This window comes from Lycium barbarum, chromosome 12, assembly GCF_019175385.1.
Source record: "Lycium barbarum isolate Lr01 chromosome 12, ASM1917538v2, whole genome shotgun sequence".
Classification (NCBI taxonomy): Eukaryota; Viridiplantae; Streptophyta; class Magnoliopsida; order Solanales; family Solanaceae; genus Lycium; species Lycium barbarum.
Window position 1 is genome coordinate 33972865 of NC_083348.1, and position 16064 is coordinate 33988928.

The 16064-nt window shown below is 37.2% G+C and overlaps 1 protein-coding gene across 1 annotated transcript; it reads right to left on the reverse strand.

Annotated features, from left to right (window-relative positions):
• Positions 1–12641: 12641 nt before the first annotated feature.
• On the reverse strand, positions 12642–15303 carry LOC132622559 (subtilisin-like protease SBT1.5). The gene has a single exon (XM_060337174.1). It carries the CDS (start codon positions 15082–15084, stop codon positions 12709–12711), a length of 2376 nt encoding a protein of 791 aa, XP_060193157.1. The 5' UTR covers positions 15085–15303; the 3' UTR covers positions 12642–12708.
• Between the last annotated feature and the right edge of the window lie 761 nt (positions 15304–16064).

A 16064-nucleotide genomic window follows, 5' to 3' on the forward strand; every position in this document is an offset into this window, starting at 1 on the left:
TAAGAAGACTGGTCAAACCTCGGACCTGGAAATCGCGAAGGTGCACTCCCTGCCAGCTGATAAGAATACCTGGGATGCTGCTGTCTCTGTCCTACCCCGAACTCACTAACCATATCGAAAGATCTAGCCCTCTTACCACGGCTCCGGTAATGCTCGTGCTCTATTCGCCGTTGGCGTTTACTATCTTCCAAATTTTGTGCATACGCCTGTCTATGGGAGATATCCATGCCTGGCTGTAATACAGTAGTCGTGCACTCATCTATCAAGTATGGCCCTAGCCCAGCCACGAAGCGATGAACTCTATCCTCCATCTCAGCCATCATAGATGGGGCATACCTAGCCGAGGAATCGAAGTGTACACAATACACTTGCACATTCATACTGCCCTGCTCAATACGTAGGAACTTGTCTGCTCGGGCCCGTCGGACCTCTGGAGGTAAGTAATGGAGAAGAAAAGCATCCGAGAACTCTCGCTATACGGCTGGAGGGCCATTTTCTCCCCTAGATAACTCTCATGCCTGATACCACTGTATCGAAATATCCCGGAGTCTATATGAAGCCAACTCCACTGACTCAACCCCATCCGCGTGCATAAGCCTCAAAGTCCTCTGCATACCATCAATAAAATCCTGGGGGTCCATATTTTGCTTTACCACAGAAAACTCAGGAGGACCTAACCCAAGGAAGGTCTTAACCCTCGAACTACTAGCTCTGTCTGCTGGGTCAACACCAACTCCCTGTCGCTGTGCTTGTACAGCTACTAATCTGGTCAACAACCATACAGCATCCCGTACATCTTGGCCCTCTGCATCCGGATGAGGAACTGGGGCTAGTGATTGAGGCGGGGTATGCGATGTCTCAGACGGCCCCTCTCTCTGAATCTCATCTTAGGCCCTCGTGGCCTGTCGAGTACGACTAGTGGCCTCACCGGCCGCTCTCTTGCCCTTCTGGGCGGCTGTAGCTTTCATGCGGGGCATCTCTGAAATCAGAACAATTCATCAGAAGTGAACGCTTAACATAGGGCTCTATCGCACAATCTAAGAGAGAAAGAATGACATCATCGTAAATGTCTTGTAGCCTCATGTTTATGAGTGTGGTGCACAACATGCCTATAAACAAGACTCTACTAGACACGGTCTGTAGACAACCCTAGGACGAAACTGCTCTGATACCACTTCTGTAACGACCCAAACCGATGAGCCATGATGGGAGTCTAGCCTCTAGCGATCAAACACCCCTAAATACTTATCTGAGACATACTGAACATCAAAGGCCCATAAATGGCACAAACTAATCTCATAAAAGGGAAACATCAGAACTCTGTACAATCTGCATATATATATACACAACATGTGGAAGAACAGTGCAAGCCAGCTAGGCTGCTACATATACTATACACAAAAGAATAGAAGCCGATAAGGCTACATCATCTAACTACTACATACATCTGTCTACAGACCTCTACAGGAATGAAAGCTGTAGAAAGGACGGAACAGGGCCCAATCATACCCATATGCATACATATCTCAAAAGGGGCATACCAAAATTGACTGTAGCTCCAGATCGAATAGAGCGTACTGACCACTGCTAGATCTAGAGGCCCTACTGAGCTGGACCACCTGTCTGTCTCCCCTGTACCTGCTGGCATGAACGCAGCCCCCCGAGCAGCGGAGAGTCAGTACGGATAATGTACCGAGTATGTAAGGCATAAGAACTACATATACATAAATATACATGAGAATCATGGATAAAATCTGAACTCATAACTGAAATGGCTGACTGCATGTACTTGTATGAACTAGTATTTGCCTAAATCTGCATAAATCTGCGTAACTGATAATGCCTCTGTGGGCACATAATATGCATGCGCATACCTATCAATGATGACCGTGCATCTATATAAGTGCATATATAACTCCTTATGTATGTGTGCGTATATAACGCCTGATGTATGTGTGCGTATATAACGCCTGATGTATGTGCGTATACAACGCCTGTAAGCCTCTATAGCATCTCGTCATATCATATTGGCTCCTCTGTGGTCATAATCAATATCATCATCATAGTAGTAATGCGTATATAACGCCTTCTAATCACGGTCAATGTACATAAATATATAATGAATGTAATGCATGGATAAACTATATGAACAGAACTGGCTACATAAGACTGGACCCATGAACAGAAGGATTACTCATAAATGGGGTACATGAACATCAAAGACTGAAGTACTCCTAATACTTCTAAGAGTAGAGTAATATGAAATCTCGCTTACTCGCTTGTTGGATCACATCATAGGATCGTGCCAAAAGAAGGAAAGGTTAGTCTTATCATACCTTGAAGTATATGCAATCACCCAACTTCTACCTCTTTAACTTGCAAGTCTACAATTAAGATAACATATGGAGTAATTAGGCTATTTACTTCGCTTACTAGCCATCCTCAAATGCGTATAAAGCTCAACGAACTATAAACAATAATTTCCTTGTAAGCTTACAACTCTCCAACTTCTCATTCAATCCCACATCAACTACAATACTGACATCAACAAAGACAAACACACACACACACACACACACACATATATATGCGTAAACCCGTTTCGAATCTTCTCCTAAAACAACCCTATATCACTACATTGTCGTTCATCAACTTAACACTTCCACAATTACCTTCTCTTCACTTAACATCACTAAACTCTTGATAACCAACTTAAATATAAGGGTATAAATCATTTACATACCTTGAGGGGTCAAGAATCCCAAGAATCACTTCAACTTCAACTCCCTAAACTCCACAACTTGAAGAAACTCTAGGAGCAACCTTTTTCTTCACCATCTTGGGTTTACGGGGTCAGGGTCTTTTCAAATCTTCACTAATATGATGGAAAATATTGGGAGAGAATATATTAGGGTTTTCTAATTTTTGGAAGGAGGAAAATATCAAATAGGGTCGTGGACCACCTATTTATACTTGGAAGCCAAAAAGACTACAGCGGTTCGATTCTACGAGCGGGTGGACGGCCCGTTGACTTACCCGTCGACATGAGCCTGCAGATGCATGGCTGCGGGATCCCATCGACGCCTCACGTCGATGGTCCGTCGGACATGTCGACGACCCGTCGATGATGACTGGTGTCCTGCTGTTTTTTCTAGTTCAGTTCCGATCGCGTCGACTTGATTCGCTCAAATTTTAACTGTTTAGATTGCCACAAATATCTGCTGGTACCCTTGTACACGGGGTAAGACATTTTCTACCTCCAAACTCGGGCTCGGGTCTCTATTCCAAGGGCATACCCGACTAGAAACCCATAGGTTCTACCACTACGAACACGAGGGGTGTAACAGGTATCACTGTGGCGATGAACCTGCCGCTATAGCGACATAGTGATATTGTGAGTGACCACGTGGCGGTCATGTCACCACTGTAGCGATTCCGTCGTAGTGGACTGCAGACCGCTGTAGTGGTCGGCGGAAACTTAAATGACTTAAATCCTTTTTCAAACTCTATCACTCCTCATTCATTACCCTCGGTTTTAGAGCTATCTTGGGAGCAAAACAAGAGATTCTGAGGCAATTCTTCATTGAGGTAAGTTCATCTAACCCTATCCTTCAGTTATGATTCATAATCCACCCTAGAAACTCCCAAATTCATGCTAAAGTCATCCAATAACATTAGGATTAAAGAGGGTTCTTAGGGTTTCTTTCTTGAATGAAGTTTTGATTATTAAACCTTGATTTGTTGATGGAATAAGCTTGTATTAGTATGGAATTGATGGGTAATAGCTTTATAAATATGATTCCTTCATTATTAGTAACCAATTTATGAAATTGAGAGTTAGGGTTCATACCCAAAATTGGGGGTTTCTCTTTAAATTCAACTTTAGCTTAATAGTGAGTTGTTTTCGAAATTGATTAGTGGGCTTTGATCACTTAGACTTGAATTGCATGTTTCATGTTCGAATTTTCCATTATGTCCTTGTGGGCTCATTTCCCCAAATCCCATAGGCTTAAGTTGACCAAATTGGAAGCCTAGCAATATGGGTACCATTCTTCATTATTTTTAATCTAGACTACATTATAAATAGACCCTGTGTATTTGGAGGCATGAGGAAGGGCAAGGTGCTCGCGTGATTTGTTTGGGATTCCTGTTTGGCACTCCAGGTAGGTTATGACTTACCTTTTTGTTAGACTTTAATTACCGACTCATATGTAGTACTAGGGAATTGTTGGAGACATCATGTGAACCTTCAAGTATGAAGTTTGGGATGGAATTCTTAGGATTTGTACTGTTGTGTGACTTGTGTGTTCAAGCTTGTGGTCCGTAGAAATCCCTAAGTTATGCTTGGATTTTTTATGTGAATTGGTGGTTTCTTTATATTATGGGAAATTGGTTGGAAGGAACGAATTCATGTGATACTTCTTCTATGATGCCTGTCCTTATACGAAATTGATTGGAATCCATATATTATTTATGATATTCTCATTGAATGACATACTTTCTTATATTCATGATATATTTGTCTTGATCTTGATTTTGGGCAATGGTGCTGATGGAGGTAAGTATGATTCATGCGACATTACTATAATTATGTAGCCATCTCTATGTTGTGTGATACGGAGTGATTAGCATTGTTATTGGATGGAGGAGTGATTCTAGGCTGTGTGATACGGAATGACGGTACATGGACTTAACGGTCCCCCATGGGTCATAACTGTCGAGAGGTGGACATCGTCCCCCCGGAGCATGTGTGTATCATTGCATTGCACTCCATTTGCATACACATTATGTCCTCATTGTCATTTGGATTGATATTGATATTTGATGATACTTGAGTTATTTGGTGATTATTTGGATATGTTTGGATTCTTGACACTGTTGGGTGATTGATTATACTACTTGGACTTGTTGATTGTATCTGTCTGTGAGCATGATTATCTTTCCATTTCCTTATTTGCATGTGTGATATAACTATTGTCGGCCTATGATGCTTACTCAGTACTGTGTTTTGTACAGATGCTACCTTGTTGTACTATTTTTATAAGTGCAGAATTCGCTGTAGGAGAGACTTCCACACCTCGTGACTAATTCCGAGGCGACGTTCCTATAGTTCTGAGGGTGAGCGACAGATGATCCATGCTACTCGAGACTCTATCTTTTTTATTGTCCCATTTATATTTCAAGAAAATATGTATTTCAGATGATGTATTTGACTATTCAGACTTGTAGTAGTATTTAGTAGCTCTTATACTGATCAGACCATATTTTTGGGATGTGTTTATCTTCTGCTCTTAGTATTTATATATTATGTCAGACTTATAGTATTATTCTTGGGTTTTTCATTCATTTATTTATTTACTGATGATTGGTTGCATAAGGGACGGGTTCGCCTACTAAGGTGGGAAATAGTAGGTGTCCGCACGTTCCCCGAGTTGGGGCGTGACAGCCTTGGCAGCTTTCCATAGGACATCTTTCAATTATTGTCCTCCAAAACCTTCAGTCTTGAAATTGCTATGTAGATGCCTTACACAAAACCTGTGTGCAACATCTGCCATTATCTTATCAAATGCTTAAATTAAACCCTTTTGTTTATCAGAAATAAAAGTCCAAGCAAAAGGATTTTGTGAGATTCCTAGGTCCTTATCAAGAAGTTTAAGAAACCAACTCCGTGTTTCCTTTAGTTCACCTTCCACGATTACGAATGCAATAGGATACATATTGTTGTTTCCATCAATACCTACTGATGTCAATAGCAACTGCGCCCCCCTCCCCCCCCCCCCCCCCCTCCCCGTCCCCCCACACCCCTTTTGGTGTCCTTTCAAATGATATCCATCAACCCCTACTATGGGTCGACATCCGGCTAAGAAGCCCTGTTTGCAAGCTGCAAAACACACATAAAGTCACAAAAATCTTTGTCTACTATTGACCATTGTTTTTTTATTTTCGTCCAACTTCGAAATACATGTAGTCCCTAGATTGCTCCTCCTTAGCTCAGCACAGGAATCCCATAACATATCAAATTGCTCTTCTTTAGTCCCTGTAATTAGATATAATGCCTTACTCTTTGCCATATAAGCTTGATTTCAAGTAATGGTACAGTTATGATCCCTCATCACATGCGCTTGAAATTCTTTCACACCCCAACTTGGATTGATTCTAAACTCTCCTACATACTTCTTAGCTAAAATGCCAGAGTCAATAGTCTGGTTATCTCTTTGATTACCACATGAATGGTTAGGGCCTATTGTCTTAATCGTGAAGGTTCATCTTGATTAGCCTTTGATGCGAATATAAACCATTTGCAACTTGGAACCTTACAAGTTGCCCTCGGCCTTGTACTTTCATTCTTTTTAAACTTGATATCTTTTTTTTCTGTTTTTTTAATCAACATGTACCTCAATTGCCTATTTGAATTCTTTGCTATTACTGAAAATCATATTAAGCGCAAACTTGAATTTTGGATCCTCCAAATCCCTAGTTGGATTAAAAACAGTGGATTTCTTAAGATTTCCCATCATCATCAACAGAATCTCCATGTAAACTCATTAATTCCTCATCAGATGTAACACAATTATCTTCTTGAGCATCATTGGGAAACATAGCCAGCATGTTTGAAGCAACTCCAAGCTCCATAGTTTTTCCTTTTAACTTTATTATCTCTACTTTTCCCATTACCACCGACCCACTCTACTGTAGAGTTGATGATTTTATCAAAAATCATGTCATCTTCTTCTAAGGAATAATCCGAGTCATGAAATGACTCACATTCTTCACGAGTCATTCTTCACATGTGGCGTCACTCTCATCACCTTTCTCCATTACATCCACATCTACCAAACCTCCTTCACCCTATTATGTGTCGCCCTCAGAATTAACCACATCATAGTTTCATTGGTCATCATCTGTATGCTCGACAAATATCTCGACCTCTTTTCTATCAGGTATTTCATAGACAAGGTTATATATATATATATATATATATATATAAATCAGTTTATAAACGTCTTATACTTGTCTCAAAATAAGGCCCAAACTTGAACCAAAATTTCACTTTTCTATCATTTGACTTTCAACCTTTTCATACACTGCCTCATCTAAGTGATAGAATTTTCCTCTCCCTTACGATGGTCATAATAAGCTATTTGTCCACTAACATAGTTCATCCCTGGCTCAACACCCACCAACCCTTATAGTGCAGTTTAATAGTACACATATCTGGATCTTCACCTTCATCTGTTGCGAGAAAAGAAAAAATAGGATCTACTAGTGTTGTTATATTAAAGTACCAATAGAAAATGTCAATAATCATACAAATACAAAAAAAAAATATGTAAGCAAACAAGTAAATCCAAATTAGTTCTGAATTTGAGTTACGTTGGCTTCAGTTCTTAAAGAATTGAGTTATATATACGATATTTTATGATTACTTCTTACTTAACTTTGTGTGCACCTATGGATATTCACTTTCATCTATTGTTGGAAAAAAAGAAAAAAAGAAAAAAAAGAACATGTTACATGTGTCATTTTTAATAAGTAAAACCAAGATAAAAAAAATATAACCAGTCATACAAATTCAAAATATGTTGTGAATTTGAAAAGGAAGGATAAAAAAAAAAATGAAGAAGACCGTGAACATACCAAGCAACATGAAGAAATTGAAGTCCGACTCAACTTCTGTGGAAATGGACCCGTGCTTTATTAACGTTCACCAACTTTTGTACGCTCTCAACTTCGTAGGCGCTTCACCTAAAAATTGGTTATGCAACAACTGAAGTATTATTTTGTTACATATTGTGCGAATGTTTCATTCCGACTTGGAAAAACTGGTAAAAATCTATTTTATATGTTAAAAAAACTCTCAAACAGCTTCTCTTAGTTAAAATTTAGAGAAAAATTGTAGAAAAGATGAAAAAAAATTGGGAATTCTTTCATACTTCTGTGGCGAAGGACATTAATTACGAGAAAACCTTTAACTCTAAAATTGAAAAGTCGTAGGTTTAGATTAAAAATCGAAAACTGTCGGCGGAAGAACAGAAATAGGAAAGATCGGGAACTACAAAGTCCAATTGAGAGGGAGAGAGCAAGAGATAAATAGAGCAAATTAGAGTTTTACATCGAAGCATAAATATTTTAGTCCGGACTTGAGAAAATTTAATAGAACTAAAGAAACCGTCCTGTCAAATTGAATGTAAATTACCAAAAACCATTGACACCCCTAAGATTCTGCAAAGTCTTGTATTATTGTTATAATCAAGGTTTGGGCTGACATTCACCTTCAAAGCACATAGCATGCAGCCTTCTTCGTTTTTACGGCAAAAGAAGATAACTGATGCAATAAATCTAAAATGCTAATCTTAAAAAACATAGTATAATCTCTTTCTTAACAGAAAAATGATTGGAGTCTGTCTATTCGATGGCCGTAATTCGTAACCATCAAAACATTTAAAAGCTATTGGGCTTAAATCTATATATAATATAAAGCTAGGCATAGACAATCTTATGTGGCATCTCTCTATGGCCAGGATTTAGATTTATCTTTTTTCTCTTTTTTTTGAATTTTTTCATGCATAATCAATTAATTAAATGGCTTAAAAAAGCCTCACTAATTAAACGTGGAACTAACGCCCACGTCTCAGTAATAAAGTCGCAAAATAAATGTTGCATTATGCATCCACTGTTTCAGAATACTAGGAAACGCATGCTTTTTGTTTTCCTTTTTTTTTCCCCCTCAATAAATCAAAGAGGGTCCATAATTACTATTCATTAGATTTAGATAGTATATATAAATTTCTGAAGGATGCGTTCATTGGCTTCTTTCAAACGAGAAATCCCACATAAATCCATCGATCCAGGTATCAAAATTTTCTCCTCACTAATATCTTCATCTTTGTAATTAATGAATTTGTTAGTTATGATTTATTTTCTTTGTCCTTTTTCAATTTTAATCTGTCCTTCTATTGTGTAAGTCAGTTCCCTATAACAATCTATGCAAGCAAGAAAAATAACTTTGCCGCTCTTTCCAATCTCTTTGCGGATTCTCAAGAAAATAAAGATCATTGTTAAATTTGGTGTCTCAAAAAAAAAAATGGGCTGGCAGTGTTAAATCAATGATCTCTACAGTGTTATTTCCCTCTCAATTGTATAGATAGTATTGATTCTACGATGGAGGATAGAAAGGTAGAGATGTATGCGGAGAATACATTCTATATTGATGGTGCTTTTCAACAGGACAATATTTCTTTTAGGACGATATATTTGATTAATTCTAATTCAACTTCAAGGGAAATTGAATGTGAAAGGGCAGTCATTCTGATTTGCACGTTTGTAACTTTTTTAAAAAAAAAATAATATATTAATTGATTCTTTTGGCTCAAGGAATTCAGTAATCATGAGCATATATACGGATATATCTTGTGTTTAAGTAAAACTTGAATTGTTGACATACTGCATTTCTTGTAGCCTTATGAACGCTATGCCTCATGTAATTATTGTATGCTTTCAACGGGCTAAGAATTTTTTTATTGTAAAAGGTGTGGCTCATAGCTTTGTGGGAAAATGTAGAGACTAGAAAGTTTTGTACTTACTTTTTTTTGTTTTTTGTGTGCAAAGTTGGAGAATTTGGAGTGGTATACTCCTTTCTTATTTGGCAATCGATTAGATTATTACGATTAAGGAATCGGGTGGGTGCGGGATATATAAATTCCATCTCTTTCGTTGAAGGGTCTTCTGCGGTACATTCCAAAAATACAAATTAGCCCCGTGAACGAATATCGGGTACCGAATGATTTTACTAAAGAAACAAAATACAAATGCAGATTATTATAGTGATCACTTAATCTACATCTTTTTATATTAATGTAATTCTGAACTTACGTTATATAAAAAATATGATGATAAATTCTATTATTTCTTATTTCCTTGAACATTATTTTCATTCGTTATATTATTTTCTGAACTTTCAATTTTAAAATTGTTTCTTATTTTCCCGAACATAATTTTCATTATGTTGTTATATCAATTTATGGACTTTCAATTTTTCCTTATTGTATATGGGATTTCTATGAAGGTATAATTTTTTTGTCTTTTTATTTAACAATGAAAAGTGATTCTTCTTTTTTGATTTAGATCTTCCTCGAATTGCTACTTTTTATTTTAAAATTATCTTTTTCTGTTGGACTAAAATTCTCTATTTCTTTTGAGACCAAATGTATCCATTATTATGAATAAAAATTACCTCTAGATATATTAACTAAATAGTGGTTATTAATTTTAATAATAAATTATTTGTGGACAAAATATAAATAGTAAGGCAAGCTAGAAGACTCATGTTACATATTTATTTTTCCCTATAATATGAAGCTTAGCTTCTCTTTCCTATGATAAGATTGCTCCTCTAGAACTACGAGACACTTTTATTTCCTTTTATATGTATTTTATCTTATATATTTGATCATTTGATTTATATATTTTGCTTATGTATATTTTATATTTTATATCTGTATTGTAAATTTTGTTATAAACTTTTAGCTTTTCGATATCAACTAAATATATAAAGACCGCGCGAAGCGCGGGCTATTTCACTAGTTACTTTAAAATGCACAACATAAACAACTAATTTCAATTAAATGAGATGCCCTATTTACCCGGCCATTAAGCAAATGAATCAGTAAAAATTTCTTAAAGCATATATTACCTAAACAAATTTGCTCCAAAAGTACCGAAGCATTAATCTTCATACTGAGAAGAACTCCACCAAAAATCAAGTAAAAGGCACATTATTTTCCTTAAACAAAGGAAAATGAAGCAAGGGGAAATAAAGAAACTAATTCCCGAAATATAAATAAATTTTTCATAGAAAGAACATTTAGTCACGAAGAAAACTACGAAGACTTCCAAAATCCAGCATTTTTGTGATAAATTTTGACTTCCCATTATAGCCGTTACAAAAACCATTCAAGGTGGAATTAAAGAATTAATGAGGTGATTAAATTTCATATTAAATACTATGTTACAGTAGCCTTTCAAGGTGAATATTTAGAGAATCAATGACAGATGTTTGAGCTTTCATTCCGAGGCTTTTCGGCTTCCTTATTAACTGACCTTTTTTTTTTTGGCTTTTTATCTTTTAAACATAAAAAGTATAAAGATTTAATATTCTTAAATGCCTTTCTCTTTTAACTGGGCAATGAATGTGGACAATTATAGATTTAATGATAGAGTGACTTTAATTTTTAGCAATTATTTTGAGGGTAATATAAGATGAAAAAGTCCAAAAAATTGAGAAAAAAGATAACTATGAATGGTAGCAAGGTGCCACATCATTTTGTCATTGCCTAGCTTTATATTATATATAGATGATTAGGTGATTATTAGACTATATTTTAAGACGTAAGTATTTGTAGGTTACCTCATATGCTTGGTGTTAAAAGATAGACTGTATTTTAATAGGCTTTACATATTTCTAGATTACATCATATGTTTGGTGCTAAAAGATGGAATAAGAATATTAAACTGTAGTAAAATATTTATTTCAAGATAACGAGTATAGTAAATGTTGGATAAAAGTATAACCCTGAAGAATTTATCCAATATTTAAGGTTTGATTTCTAACTAACTAATAATTAATAGATATTAATAAATTAGAATACATCCATATTTGATAAAATAGTTGTTTCCACTAATATTTATAGATAACAAATGAATTTCTTATTTGCTTTTGTATTCAAATACTTAGCTTAATATGAAAATAATACAATTTGCAAGCACTTCTCTACATAGACAAGCCATAATATACACACACTTTCTTACAAATGATGACCCAGAATGTATAGTTTGTATTCATGTCTTGATTTCTTATAATCAAATATTTTGGTCTCTTTTCATCAGACAGTACTAAAGATCTAGTCTAATTAACTTGACTGAGTACTCACATTTTGGCGTGAATTGTACTTCACAATTGTAATGCAGTTCCATTGTCGAAAAGACTGATTTTCTTATCTCTTCAGCAGGTTCAGTGAATTGATTTGTGTCCCCTAGAAGGAGTTGTTATAGCATTTTCTCACACAAGTGGAGAGGCAAGTAAAGAGAACAGCTGTTCATCCACCGACGAACCCAAAAAGTTACTCAATCATCCATGGATTAGACGATTAAATCACATCGAAATGAAAGAAGGGAGAAGTGGGATATACTTATGTATGAGGGAAGGATGCTATGAAATGATTTGTACACTTGTTCGTATGTTTAGGTCTTTTTATTTGTATAGAAGTGTTTCTTGTTGTAATACCGTAATTGCCCTTGACAGGATTAACTGGTCTCTTTGCATCAGTAACATTGTAAAAGGACCAAAATCATCCACTTTGATTAATTAAAGGTTGAATGTGGGAAGTCAAATATCAAAGGGACCAAAACCATAACAAGGCCATAACACAGGGATGAAAACATTTATTTTCCCAAGCATTTATTAGATGGATAGAACGCGCCGGTTTTCACCGTAGTGTTATCTTGCTTTGAATGGTATTAACTAATCGCCGGTTCTAGTTAATTGTAATTATTAGGTTCCAGTTTAATTTGAGAAAGATGGGTTGAGATTTGAAAATAACTAATTTGGTGAAAACACTAAAAAGGAACTCGGGCAATTGCGATTGTATAGAACTTAGAACAATATATTATTATTCAAAATCAGGATAATCAAAGCCATCTATCATGATATCACAACCATTGTTTCCAAACAACAACAAGAGGGGAAACCACATGTTGTTTCCCATTTGTCCAAGTTAACTTTCCCACTTCCGCCACAGAGTTTAAAGTTGTCACCGCCAATTTCTCAGCCGTAACATGGACCACATAACTTTGTTTCTGACCCCTTTCTTTAAAATTCATACCCGTTGGCGTTACCGTTACAGTCGCACCTTTAGGATTTGTCACTGATACTGTGTAGGTCGATGGAGCTTCGCCAACATGTGTCACAGTCCTTGTCACTTGTACTATTCCCATAGTTTGTGCTTCCATCGAATCAATAACTACTGAGATTGCCGGATAATTCAAATTCCACGGCTTATGATGCTTCCCCATGCACCTCCCTGGTCTCTTAGCAATCTGTCTAATATCCCTACCACTATAATTAGACGCACATAAAAAGTTCAAATAATCGTCGACTGTTATGTCATAAACCAGTCCAGGATCAACAGCTTTTTCGGGATCCACGTGTCCTGCACCCATGTCCAACATCGTTGAAATGTTATACGATTTTTCATCTAGTAATGGATTGCCTTGTTGATCTTGGATGTATGCAGTTGTCATGAGAGCTGAGCGAATCATTGCTGGTGACCAGTATGGGTGAGCTCCTTTGAGTAAAGCCGCTAAACCGGATACATGTGGGCAAGACATGGATGTTCCTGAAGCAATATTGAATTCAGTGCGGCGCGTGTCAGATGATAGCTCAGTAGGTGCTAGTCCATCCGGCCAAGCTGCTAAGATATTCACTCCAGGCGCGATCACATCCGGCTTGAGAACAAAACCAGACTCTGCACTAGGTCCTCTTGAAGAGAAAGATGCAACTACAGGCGCCGGTTTTACACCAACTTGTGTATCATAGAAAGTCATAGTGGCTGTTGGATTGTCGTTGGAGTTGATATAATCGCGAATGAGGTTACCGGCTGACTCGGTAACCCCGAGACCAGGAACCAAGTGTGCATCTGCAATTAGGCCTTCTCCCATGGGTGCTACATTTGCTACAACTACTCCAACACCACCAGCATCCTTCACGATCTCTCCTTTTGACACTCTTGGAGTGCCACCACGATCGCAGACCACAATCTTCCCACGTACACGTTCTTTATCTAGAGAATCAGGCATGCATGTTGCTGCAGAGAAGCTACTAGAATGCCTAGCACCATTTTTTACACCCACTGAAGCATTTCCACCATATACTAAAGGTAAATGATGAAAAGGATCACCTCTATATAATGATGCGCCAGTTATTCTCTTACCATTTCCAAGGACAAGATCAGCAGGAAACTTTCTATCAATTGTGCTAGCTCCTACGGTTGTAATCCATGGAGCTACATTCGTCACCGTCATCGGCCTAGGACCTTCGTTACCTGCTGAAGCGGAGATAAAAACGCCCTTCTCCATCGCTCCAAATGATCCTATTGCTATGGGATCGAGATTGTAAGGAACAGCACCACCACCTACGGAGATTGAAATAATGTTGACACCATCATCCACAGCTTTATCAAATGCCGCTAAGATGTCGGAATCCATGCAACCCCTTTTCCAGCAAACCTTGTAGGCAGCAATTCTCGCCTTGGGTGCTATACCCACAGCAACCCCTTTAGCGAATCCCATTAAAGAAGCATCCCCGACCGCTCTGCCAGCTGCAGTCGACGCTGTGTGTGTTCCATGCCCGTCGGTGTCTCTGGCGGACTTTACATCGGCAGAGGAATTCATCATCCCCATTTTTGCCACATAGCCAGCTGCAAAGTATCTGGCTCCAATAATCTTTTTATTGCAATTAGCTGTTGTAAAATTTTGGCCTTGGGTACACTTCCCTTTCCAAAAGGATGGAATTGTTCCCATGCCTTGATCATGAAAACTAGGTCGTTCTGGCCATATACCCGTGTCGAGCACACCGATAACAACATTAGAACCGGAATCAGACTCGGTTACAAGATTAGACATCGGAGAAGCTGATGATGAGTCCAACCCCAGAAAGTGAGGTGAACGAGTGGTATGAAGTTGGCGAAGCTGGTCAGGTAAAACTGAGAGAACACCATGGCGATTTGCAAGTTCTTGGGCCTCTTCTGCGGTTAGTCTTGTGGAAAAACCATGAAAAACAGTTTTGTACACATGAAGGAATTCCTCCTCATCATCAGTTGTGCTGGATTTAAGAGGATTCCAACTTAGGCTTCTAAGGGTGGAACTATACCACTGCTCAACATCAGAAAAAACAGAAGGTTTCAAGTCATTTTGGACTCTAATTATGTAGGATTCTTTGTTTCCTGGGGTTATATCAGCATTAGTGAGTGTTAAGAAGAAAGAATAAGTGAGAAACAGAGCAGCTTGAAGACAGTGACAACGACCCATTTGGGGCTTACTAAAGGAAAAGAGGGAGTTTACAGTTTCTATACTTGTGTACCAGCTACCCTAGGAGTATATAGTTATAGAAGATCTCAGAGAAGAGTTATAAATTGACAAAGAAAACGCCTACTGCCTGCAAGCTTAGCATGACGAAAGACGAGGAATAAAGCATGAACTTTTGTGGTACCCAAAACTAAGCTTTCTTACTAAGGAAGTGGAGTTCTTTCTCCTTTTATTTTTTTTGGGGGGGGGGGGGGGGGGCTAGTAATAATTAGTCTTCTTTAATTTTGTACTCAGGTTTCAATTTATGTTAATCTATTTGACTGGGACGACATGTAAGAAAGAGTGAAGATTTTTGAAATTATGATTCAAAATAAGTCTTGAATATTTGTGTAGCTGTAAGTCATTTCATAAAATGAATTTATTTTCAAATTAGGAAAGAGATCATTTATTTTGGTATGAACTAAAAAGAAAATAAATTTACATAAATCGAAAATGTCTTTCTTGCTACCGGTTTTTCGTAGTCTCTTTAAAGGTGCAGAAATTGGTAAAACGATACCTCCTACAAAACGGTGAAAGATCTTCTTATCACAATTGAAGCAATTTATCCTTATCTTCATAATCTGTAAATCTCAACATTTTCGTCCAGCGTGATTATCGAACTATATTTCGGTCAAAGGAACTTTTATTCCACTTTCAATTTATTTATTTGATTTTGACTTAATGCGGAGTTTAAGTAAAAAAAAAAAAAAAAAATTATGATCTTAAACTAAAATATATAGTATGTACCAATATTGTTTTAATCTTGTGATCTTAAGTCATGTATAAAGTTGGAAGTAAAGAGTAATTAAAAAGATAAAATAGATTCTTTTTAAAACGGACTGAAAAAAATAAGACAAATAAATTAAAACAAAGGGAGTAATCTATATATAATATAAAGCTAGGCATAGACAGGGTGATGTAGTACCTCTCTATGGCCAGCATTC

Excerpts from the sequence above, each read along its gene's own strand:
- LOC132622559 (XM_060337174.1), bottom strand. The coding sequence starts at position 15,084 with ATGGGTCGTTGTCACTGTCTTCAAGCTGCTCTGTTTCTCACTTATTCT.